Source organism: Toxorhynchites rutilus, chromosome 1 (genome assembly GCF_029784135.1).
Source record: "Toxorhynchites rutilus septentrionalis strain SRP chromosome 1, ASM2978413v1, whole genome shotgun sequence".
In the NCBI taxonomy this organism is placed as follows: domain Eukaryota; kingdom Metazoa; phylum Arthropoda; class Insecta; order Diptera; family Culicidae; genus Toxorhynchites; species Toxorhynchites rutilus.
In genome coordinates, this window is record NC_073744.1 from 49530931 (window position 1) to 49543104 (window position 12174).

General features: G+C 37.4%; 2 protein-coding genes across 2 annotated transcripts in view; one reads left to right on the plus strand and one right to left on the minus strand.

Moving 5' to 3' along the window:
* LOC129765119 (uncharacterized) overlaps window positions 1–12174 on the plus strand; it is a 279465-nt gene that overhangs the window by 34092 nt on the left and 233199 nt on the right. The window lies entirely within an intron of this gene.
* LOC129765123 (autophagy-related protein 16-1) overlaps window positions 4574–12174 on the minus strand; it is a 266024-nt gene continuing 258423 nt past the window's right edge. The window contains exons 4-7 of the mRNA XM_055765013.1: window positions 11267–11384; window positions 10931–11192; window positions 10724–10867; window positions 4574–5147 (exon numbers count right to left, since the gene is read on the minus strand). Coding sequence (XP_055620988.1) covers window positions 5045–5147; window positions 10724–10867; window positions 10931–11192; window positions 11267–11384 — 627 coding nt within the window. The 3' untranslated portion in view covers window positions 4574–5044. The remainder of the gene's footprint in view (window positions 5148–10723; window positions 10868–10930; window positions 11193–11266; window positions 11385–12174) is intronic.

Consider the following 12174-nt stretch of genomic DNA (forward strand, 5'->3'; position numbering starts at 1 on the left):
TATGGGTAGATGAACTTCTGTTCTTCGAAATGTTTGGTTCATTTTTTAACCCATATTCATCTTGAATATTGGAGCTAGCCCGTGAATGCCCCATTCCTTCTATTTTGTCGATGTTTTCATCAGTTTTATGAATGCTTTAATGGAACTATTTTTCGTCGATTGAAGCAGCTGCTCCCACAAGAACGCCTTTCGACGGCTCTCGACTTCCATTCAAATGGAGCCGTAGTTCCCGTAGTTTTGGGCCGTTCTCAAAGCTTGCAGGCGATACGAAATAACTTGTCGAGTTACGCCTAATGATTCTGCTAGTTCCGGTTGCGTAAACTTAGACTTGGAAGAATTGCCTCCCATTCCGTTTCGTCTTTGATGATTATTTGTTCTATAAACAATGATGGCATCGCAAATCTAAAAGTTTTGGAAACTTTTTTGATATCGATGAAAAAATAGTTTATACATTTTATTTTCGTCAACGTAACTGCCTTTTGATTTGCGATGCGATCATAATTTATTGAACATTCAATCATCAGAGAAGAAGGGGAAATTTTTCATTCAACAAAAATAGCTGTGTAATGAAAGGCCTACTGAAACGTTATAGGAATCAAATGAATGCTGGTTGATGAGACTAATTGGATTTGCTATTGCCGATATTATTTTCCACTACATCCATACACACCAAGATAAAAATTTCTTCGTGAAATATTCCAAAACTTGAGAGTTGAAGCTTTGGGATGAAGTACATCCCATCTTTATGCATTGGTTTTTAAGACAACCCAATATAGTTCATTATCAAATACACATTCGATCATATTCAGACTGGAGAACTCCTGGAGATTCCAAATTTTAACTCAGCTCAGTAATTTAGGTGCAAACAGTGTTGCCACACTTTTATCTGTACCAGAGGGGTCAAAAATATTTCTCATCTGTACTTTTTCTTCCAAAAATCTGTACCAATCTGTACTTTTTGTCGAAAATCTGTACTCTGTACCGTACAGAATCTGTACCAAAAATAACGAAAAAATCTATACCTTTCCAGATGAATCTGTACGTGTGGCAACACTGGGTGCAAATACAATTTCTAGATTACACAACTCAAAAAAAAAAAACAGCCGATGAAACGTTACATTTATGAAAGATCCCGATTTAAGATCACAGATTCTAAATTCAAACAAGATACCGGACACCAATTTCAGACTTCGCTCAGTTCAAAAATTCGGGTTCATTTCGGTCTCATTTCTCTTTTTTTTTTTCGAGTATAATCTCTGATTTTTAGGTTAAATATTTTTAAGCATTCATCTGAATCTAGAATTTGGAATCTGATACTTTCTACTTTGAAGCTTTTAGCCTATAATATGCAGTTTCATTCGAATTTCATTCTAAAATCAGAGTTCAAATTTTAAATACAGAACCAACATTTTGAACAGAAATTTAAATCTAAACTTGATTCAGATAAGAAACAACTATCTGAGTTTGAAATTGAAATCAGAATCTTATTGAGATATGCACCCAACATCTGAATCTGAAATAGAATCTAATTCAATTCTGAATCCGAAATCTATATCTGAATCTGATTTAGGCATGAACCGTATACCTGAATCTGAATTCTGAATCTGATTCAGACATTGGGGTCATATTGTAAATTTAGATCCAGATTTTGAAATGAAATTTAAGGTTCAGTCTTTATATTTTAGGTTCTAGACTTGAAGTTTCAGATAAAATATTTCCAATCCCGAATTCCAGATTCCGTACCCCCTTTTCAGAATCCGATTTCGTTTTCGGCTTTGAACTGAAATCATCAATTCATCAGAAGTCAAGTGAGAATTGTCTCTCAAAATTTCACCCTGAATCTGAATCTAATCTGATATTCATTACTAGCTGACCCGGCGAACTTCGTCCCATCTACAATAGATATTTTGATTTAAGTAATTTCGAATACTCAAGTTCTCACAAAAAATATTTTTATGCACGTGATCTATACTCGCGGTATATAATTTCATTTTTGACATATAAACCTGACGCATCAAACCTGATACTGATTGTTTAAATCAGTTGCTCCGTTCTTGAGTTAAATCGTGAGGAACGGACACCAAATCATTGTTATTTATATAGATTTCAGATTCCGGTTTGGAGTTCAAAGAAGCTATACTGTCCAATCTATTCAGATACAAATTTCGAATCTAGATTCTGTTTTGAGATACATATTGGTAATTCATATTCAATTTTTTTAGACCCAACATTCATATTCGAGATGTTGGTTTCGGATTCTATCCTCAAATTTCTGGGGCCTCACTATCGTATAAGAATATTAGATTCCACTTTCATATTCACATCCAGGTAGATTCCTAGATTACAGGTTGGTGTCCTGTCACGGTCGCCATGTAAACTAATTAAAAAAACCTGCGCACTTGTTGGTGATCAAAAAAGAATTGCTTTATTCGTACGTGTCATTATTATACATTTTACCTCCTGATCGGAGATACTTGAAGTCGTTATTTACTTATCGTCCAATCACGTTCGATCATTCGATGTCTTCTGGGAGAGAAATAAAGAGACAGTCAATTTAAAGAGAGACTCCTTGGTCAGCGTAATGTACGCGGCCCGTGGGTTGGAAATAATCATGGGAAAATATTGGTAAGCCGACACTTTCCATTGGCGTTATTTGCTTGCTAAAATTTTGGCGCAGTGCAACGGTCGGTCGTTTGTGACTTGGCCTTGCAACCGGTCGCTGACTGACGAGGTTGATGTAAATTGATGCTTCTCAGCAATTTTAAGCTGCTAGAATATTGTAACAGAAGCGAGGTTGTTGGCATGTGGATTACACATGCCACAATGGCATGAAAACATAGACATGTTCTTGAAATTACAATGCAAAATCGAAGATCATAAAAATCCCATATATCAATCATCCAATCTAGGCAATAACTTCCGCTCGCTTCCATTTACGCATGCCCTGAATCAATCACTCGATCCGCCAATCTGCGGGCAGTCTGTCAATCATAGCCACGATACACATATTACCAGAAGCGATCGAATCGCACAGAAAGCCAACCCAAAAACGACACGACATGCACATATCAACTCCGAACCGGTCACCGATCAGTGACAAATTGCGCTCCGATGCTGCCACACACCTCATGAATAATGAATTAGATTTGAATGGGAGAATCCTACTCGGTTCAATGCTTTTTTCCCCCTTGTCACAGGACAGAAGAACAATCGAGGCCATGATGCTAACATGAAAAATCCACGATGATAGGGGGGACACGTCCAAAATCGAGACAGGACCGATGAGAAAACACAATATCGCTAGCGAACCCTCTGACAGTTGAGGGATTCATTCCATCTTACCATAGAGCAGAAACTCAACCTTATTTGTCAAGTTAACACCGGCCACATTGAGTTATATCATCTCCGAGAGCGCACCACTTCACAGGGAAAAGGCACACAAAAAGACATTAGCATCGTCTCCATTGAACTGTCTTTACGGTCCGCCCCAAAGGCGCCGCAGGCGCTATGGGATCGAGGGAAATGAATTGTGATAATCCTATCAGGAAATTTGCTTCTCATTTCGGATTTACGTTAATACCTGCCGAGAATCTGGTGGGATCCTCTCAGACAGTAACTTTGCTCGGATGGTTTATTATTATTATGGATGGATATCCATAATGAAATTCGAAACCAATCCGGTCATTTTGCGTTTTATCGCCGTGAAATGAGACGCGATTATCGTTCAATTGTTCGCATAAATTCAAATTAGTGTAACTGTCATTTGCTTTCCGCGAATGTGTTGATTCTGCAAACACACTGAAATGGGGCCTGGGAAACCATCCCGATCCACTGCCTGCTGCTGCTGCGTGTGAAGGAATCCATCCCGACGGATGATGAATGCGTGCGAGCATTTCCAACATAATATGCGCTACCTTCACGTACCTCGTCACTGACCATTAGAAACGAGAACACAGTATCCCATCCCGAAGATGTGTTTGCTTTGCAGCAAAGCCTAGCGAAGAGCGCGTGATGATTCCGCGTCCCGTTAGGTCATTACGACGCGCGCGGATTGCGGACCAAACCGCGCAAAAGCTCAAGGTAACAGAAAGCAAAAATCAAGCGAGAGGAGAAAAAATCAATATTTACCTGTTGTGGAATTGCCGGAATCGCTTGTATTTTTCTGTGTCAAACTAATAGCCAACAATCGGTCAAATATTTGCGTAGCAAATACAATTTTGCAGACCACACGATGGGATGGGAGAAATCGCTTCCTAGCCAAATCGAAATAAATTAGAACGCGTGAACAAGCGCTCGAGAGTGATGTCACGCCAATTCTCCAAATTTCTCCTCGATTGGATCATTGCCACCGGCTGCTGAGTCATTTTGCGGCGCGGTGTGTCTCGCGCGACAGAGCAACGAGATCGAAAACCTGTTCGTCCTATATATTTGTAATTTTCAGGTCATTGATCAGCAGCCCAAAGAACGATTCTGAGTCACCGAAAAACGGGAAAGAGAAAGTTGCGTTGTTGGGTGCTGGGGATTTTCGGATGAAATCGAGTCAACGCTCACGTCCACGTTCTCTCACAGTTGAGTTGAACTCAGCTCTTGACGGCAGAACTGCGTAATTACATTTGTTTTTTATTTTTAATTTTTTCGTATAAACTGGTAAACATTAGCAAACATATATTAGCCTAACAATTTCGGCGATTTTGAAAACTTAAAACAGAAGAAAAAATGAGAAAAAAACTTAAGAAAAGGTAGCATCATGGAATCACGAGTACAAACAAACACAAACGCTGCACATAAACTGCGAGATTTGCTCACCCCGTAGAAAAATACATCTCACCAATTGCGCATCGTCGTCTTGTAGAGAATAATAATCGTCGTCGTCGTCGTCGTCATTCGGCTCACTGTCATATCATCATCATCATCATCGTGCGATGCAAATCCGTCGTGAAGGCAGCAGAGCTCTATCCGCGGGCAAGATGATATTGGCACAAGAGCCCCGGGGATAGGAACGGAATCATCGAGACCGGTCGGGCGAGACGCTGGTCGCAGATCGTTAGGCGTTGGACCAGATTGTGCACTTTTTGGCCCGGTCCACCGATGCCAGGACGGAGCTGAACGGGTGCCAGCTGACGGCGGTTACGGCGGCCCCACTTCCGCTGCGAAAAAACCAATCACGATCAGTGGACCTCGGAAATTTAAATTGCGAAACTATAAAATCGTAGTTTTTTTTTGTGAAATCAAGAATCTTGTGTGGCTCTCTTCGATTCAAATGAAATGTTTTGAATATGTTCGATGCAGAAAATAAACATTTTTTTTCCACAGGTCAATTGACAGTTACAAATTCATCAAAAGGGTATATGTGTTTTCGCATATGTATTTTCCAAAAGGAGTCATCATTGACAGTAAACTCACATTCAAGGATCATATATCTTACGTCACCGCCAAAGCTTCTAGAACTCTCGGATTCATTTTTCGTGTCACGAAACAATTCAAAGACGTTTATTGCATCAAGGCACTCTATTGTGCGTTGGTTCGCTCAATTCTCGAGTATGCTTGCATAACATGGTCGCCTTACTATCAAAACGGTATTCAGCGCATCGAAGCGATCCAGCGTAAATTTGTTCGTTTCGCTTTGCGTAATCTGCCCTGGAATGATCCCTCAAATCTTCCTCACTACGAGAACCGCTGTAAATTAATTGGACTTGATCTACTGAGCGTACGTAGAGACGTAGCTAAGGCTACTTTTATATCGGATCTGATTCTCACGAATATCGACTGTCCCGACCTTCTTCAAACGATCAATTTCAACATTTGCTATCGAAACCTACGCTACTACACTTTTATTCGTCTCCCTCACTCCTGCACAAATTACGGGCACAACGAGCCCGTAGCGAGTATGTGTCGAGTGCTAAACCGATGTTTTTCATCGTTCGATTTTCACCTGTCTCGCTCAACTCTCAAAAAAATGTTCCTCGTAGTTCTTAGACATTAATAAAATCTTCATTTAGACTTAGATTTAAATTAGATTTAGATATCATTAGGGCACTAATGTAAAGGCCTGTTGATATAATAAATAAAATGAAAAATGAAAACGAAAACGTTGTGAATATAAAAATATAGATCTACTACTTTTTGTAAAGGGCTAAAAATGCTTTTTTAATTTTTTACAAAAACTTATAACTCAAAAACCATGACACCTACAAATTTTTGGTCAAAAGATGATATGTAGAAAATTGTTTAAAATTTCGTAAAAAATACCAAAATAATTTTATAAAAAAAAAATCGCTGAAAAAAAATTATTTTGAAAATTAAAACTAATTTTCTCAAAAACTTTTTTTTTAATTTTCAAAAAAAATTATATGAGTAGTGCTTATAATTTCCAACAAGTCGTCGGAAGCTGGACACTTTTACAGGAAAAAAGTTTATCTAACAACAATGTTTTTATGCTTTCTCTGAAAAAAATCACAACCAATGCTAATTTTGTTTAATATCAAGATAGCGATATAGTGTATTCGACGAAGTTTTGGATCTTATTTAAATATGAACTTTTGTCGAATGCACCAATTTTCTATATTTTATAGATTCTTGAATACATGGCATTTTTGTATAGAGACTCCTGAAAAAAGTAATTTTCTACTCGTAATATTTTTGTGTGTAAGTTCTCGGATTTGACATCTTCTTGAAATGTTTCTAGATAGAAACATGTAATCGGGATAATTCATACAAAACGTTACGAGTTAAACATTAATACTAATTTTTCGAAAAAAAAACATAAAAAAGTTGTTGGAAAAACTCTTTCCCTTTAAAAGAGCCCATCTTTCGACGTATTGTAATTGTAAGGACTATTACAGTTTTTGAGTGAATTGTTTTTTTTGTGAAATATATGTTTATATTATTTATGTTATGTTTGGTTGAAATATGTGTATTTAAATTCCCATTCCTTAGGAGGGAGGGGTGCTATACCATCAGAGAAACATTTCTCGTACCCAATAGCCCTCACATCCCAAATTTGGCTCCATTTGCTTGATTGGTTCTCGATTTATGCAGAAATTTGTGTTTCATTAGTATGGCAGCCGCCCCTTAGAGAAGAGGGAGGAGTATCGAACTACCATAGCAACGATTATCGATCCCTGAAACCTCTATATGCCAAGTTCGATTCCATTTGCTTGATAGTTCTCGAGTTTGCCAAATTTGGTTTTGTTTGCTTGATTAATTCTAGAGTAAGGAAGAAATTTGGGTTTCATTTATATGACAGCCCCCCCCCCCTTAGAGAGGGGGAGGGGTCTAGAACTATCATAAGAACCTTCCCCGACCCCAAAAACTCCTACATATCAATTTTCATGTCGATCGGCTCAATAGATTCCGAGTCCATAAGAATCAGACAGACAGACAGACGGACAGAAATCCATTTATATATATATATATATATATATATATATATATATATATATATATATATATATATATATATATATATATATATATATATATATATATATATATATATATATATATATATATATATATATATATATATATATATATATATATATATAGATTATCGCGATTTACATGCTCTGCAAACTTATTTGTATCTAGAAACGTGTCAAACGCGAGAATTTACACACAAAAATGTAACGAGTAAAACATTACTTTTACATGGGTCTCTATAAAAAGTGCTATGAAATCCAGAAACTATAAAAGATAGAAAGTTGATGTCTTCGACAAAAGTTCATATTTTTATGAGATCTAAAACTATGCCGCTATCTTAACTTCAAACAAAATTAGGATTAGTTGTAATTTTTCCAAAGAAAACATGAAAAAGTTTTTGTTCGAAAAACTTGTTTTCTGTAAAAGTACGATATATGGGTGACTTGTTACAAATTGTAAGGCCATTCACATATTTTTTTAGAATTAAAAAAAACTTTTTGGGAAAAAAAATATTTTTAAAATATTGTTTTACTTCAGTGTAATTTTGCTTCAAAAAGTTTTTGTTCTTTTTTACGAAAACTCAAACAATTTCCTACATGTCATCCTTTGGCCAGCATTTTGTAAATATTATAGTTTTTGAGATTTTGTAAATAAGAAAAAAACAAGTTGATCCTTTTCAAAAAGTAGTCTAATTCTTTTTCGAAGATTTTTGCTTAAACGATCAATAAACTGTAAATTGCAGCGGAATAGTGTCTGAGAATAATTGAATTAATTGAACTTAATATGATAAATACACAATCAGATATTGAGCAATTCCACGCATAATCAGCCGACTGCTCTGATTTTTGTGAATCTTGATACTTATTATGGGGACTTCCCAAAATCACAATTTTCATTAGCATATGATCAATTCAAATTACGACTGATTTTTAAAAAGGGCGTATTTAAATTATTGATCTTTCTTTGAAAAAAATGTAACACAAAATCCAAATGTTGACAAAGTTGTTGAAAATCAATGAACTATAAAGGAAAAATCGTTCCAATAAAAGTATACAAAAAACATCGAAGGTAGGGTTTTGTGTTATAAAAGTTTTTAATTTTAAATTCAATTTTTAAGTAATATTTTTTAGCATTGTGTTCAAAATGTTATTTCTCTTAAATATTTTCCAACAACTTTGTCAAACATCGTGTTTTAATCAAACATCTCTATTTTGTGTTACGTTTTTTTCAAGGAAAGATTTCAGTTGGTTATACGATAATGAAAATTGTGACTTTGGGTAGTATCCATCATAAGTACTAAATTTTAAAAAAATGTGAGAGAGTCGGGTCAAAATTTGCTGTTTTTTGGTCGATTTGGCGTGGAATTGCTCTATTTAATATTAAAAAAATCATGTTCTGTTTTGTTTTCTTAGAATACTATACCTAAACTAATAAAAAAACAGCTATGATGGAAAAAAATTCTTATAAAAAGAATGCATTTTTTTCCGAAATTATTTTGCACATTTGTATGAACTTTTTTTTCAGTGTCTAATTGACTCTATTATGGAGGCTTTGCATCATTCGCCCCTAGCCCTGAAAAAGGCCATTTAGAAGATCAATCAACGAAAGGTCCTGGGATTGAACTCACGATCTTATGCATTGAAGAAATTAATTGGATAAAATATTCACTGCATTTACTGCGCAATCGATTTTTTCGAATTTTTCTGTTAACCTTTACTACTCTCCAAAGTACTCTATCATTCTTATTTTGGTGAAGACAAACTCAACGGTATATAGACTACTCAAAACTGATCATCCATTCTCCTGTAATGATGAGTTATACGTACGTGAGAAAAAGCTTATTTTATATCTAAAGATAAAAATTTTAAAAATTTCACAAAAAATTTTAGAAACCATTTCTAAAAATTTGTGCTTTATCATAAAACAGTTAAAATTATAAAAATAAAATTAAATATTCAAAACATTGTACGTTGTACGGAAACTTATAAAACTAATAATTAAAACATTGATTTTTTGACCATTCCGCTACGATCAACGGCTTTCGAATTATGATTTTTTTCTAAAGTGGAAACTGAGGGAAAGACAGAAAGTGGGAGTAAGATGACCACGCGAATGATTTGAATAGTTAACTGTTGAACTTTTTATTTCTGTTTATGAGTATCCCTCTCACATGTCACTATATGGCATTTGAAGCACTCTTTAATGCCAAAAATTGTATTGAACACTGAAGATCATATTTCTGAATATAAGTTTCACATGGACGCGATGTTTGGAGTGTATTCAACAGATTAATTTGCAAATTTTGGGTGATGCAAATAATCGTGCTGGACGGAAAACAGTTAAAAGTTGTGTGGGAGGCGATCTGGCCTATTGGTAGCATCCATACCTCTCACGCTAAAGGCCACGAGTTCAATCCTCACTCCCGACATTCTTCCAAAATGGAAGATAAAAGTGACGAACCTGCTAAAAGTGTTGAAAGTCACTATAATACAGAGAAAAAAAAAGTTTAAAGTTGAATATGAAAAGGGCACCCAACTCGTGCTCTCTTCATATCTCTCTGTTTGTTTACATTTCAGTATGGGTATACAAACGATGCAAGAGAGAGAGGGAGAAAATGAAATAATTTCTCTCACTTGTGGGGAACTCCCATGCTCTGCATATTACATCACTCTTCTCCTTCTTCTTCTTCTTCTTGGATGGCTTTAACGTTCCCAGTGAGACTTTTGCCGTCTCAACGTAGTATTTTACTTGCGTAATTTTTTTATAAGTACTTAGTTGAGATTTCTATGCCAAGTAACGCGCCTTGAATGTATTGTGAGTGACAAACTCTAGAATACGCATGACCACAGTGCAAGTCGGAAGAAATTTCTTTGACGAAAAATCTCCCGGCCAGTACGGGAATCGAACCCGAACCCTCGACATGATAATGTGTGACGGTAACCACTCGGCCGTGGGAGCACTATATAACATCACTCGCCCATCTTAAACCCACCCGTATGCCCGTTAAAGCCGCTTCACAGAAATTTTTAACTTGGCGGTCTGTTTTATACCAGGTAAAATATTGGAAAACACTTCATTGACTGTTTAATTCGAAAAACAGTATATAGAGCGGCATGAATCAATGTTTATGTTTTGAAAAAAAAAACTAAAGTTGTAACGCCTAGTTAGCCTGTGGAAAAAAAAAGCAAAAACTTCTGCAACGAAAGTCTGTTGTAAATGTCATTCAAATCGGAGAGAGTCGAATTGAGTATTTAATCATTTGTGAGAGAATTAGTCAAGGATAAATATTCAAATGACTCACTTGGGATCTTTCAACACCGTCTCCAGCGGACCATTAACGTTCCAAATGTACACGGAACCATCGGAAGCACCAGCGGCCAGTCGTTGACAAGTCGGGCTAAATGCCACCCTGGCCCAGTCACATCCCACTTTGAAATTGTCCGCGCTGAAATGGTTCAGTTGTTTGGTCAGCGTGCGAGACAAACATTTCCACCCACTCGACACTCACCTGAACGTTCGGATGATCTTGTTATTGCGCAAATCGAGCATATTGATTGTGTCGTCCCGGACGCAGCAGAGCAGAAACTTGGCATCCTTCGACAGGTCCAGCGATGTGATCTTGCCCTGCAGCGATATATCGTTGGCGGTGCAGTCCGCCGTCCGAGTGTCCCAGAAGCGGATCTTCTTATCGAAGTGGCCACTAATCACCGAAAAACTGTCCGTCGTAACCAAATCGTTGCAACTGGAACCCGCGAATTTGGTCTCCGTACCTACCCCCCGAAAGATAGGAATGACATTAGCTTGCTGTTGAATCAAGCATCCAAGATGCGAACGCGGTACTTACAGGAACGATTCTTGAGGTCCCAGATCTTAAGCGTGCGATCGTGACTACCAGTGACTACAAAGGCCGAACCGAGGAATTTTGCCGCCAGCACTTTCCCGCTGTGACCGGTCAGCGTGTGCTGGAACGAAAAACAAGAGAAAAAAGTTAACCTAAATTATGAATTCCGTTCCCAGTGACATCGCAAATTGATTCAGTCCCTCAAGCATATTGTACCAAAATTTGGGCAACGACAAACGGAACTAATTTAATCTGTTCGCGCGGCCATTGTCTGCCGCGCGATAATCTGAACCACGAAAATCTCACAATTTCACTGTCAAAAAATAACCACACTCCCATCATTTAACTGTCGCGCTCCCATCAGCACGGGAAAACGTTACGTTCGATGTTACCCCCGTTCCCATGCTCCCGCAGCGGGGTTACGGTTTCGGAGAAAGTGAAAATTCGATCGAGGAAATTTAAACCCACGCGACAATATCGGTACTCACGCGAAACCTGAAAAACACGGCACGGTTCCGATCCCAATCAACTCACGCCATCAATTACAGCGAAAATTGTTTTACGACCGGCCAGGTCCGGGTAGCTCTTGCCGATGAGGGCGGATGTTTCGCTCACAGAGAGCTGAGAACCTTTTTTTTTGCAAGCGTTTCGATTTCGCGATTTTCAAAACAGGTTCGAAGAAGCATCGAACTCCCGCGAAATGACGAACATGCAGGAACTAGCGTATCAATCATGTGCGCTCGTGTAGTTGGGATTGGTTTTCCAATATGCTAATCGCAACATAGGGTACATCATAATCGTACAACAGCAACAACAACAACAACAACAAAAACATGATAAGCAGGCTGATGCTGATCCACCAGGGAGTAATTAGCTCTTGTTATTAATTGCCACACCATCAACAACTTGTC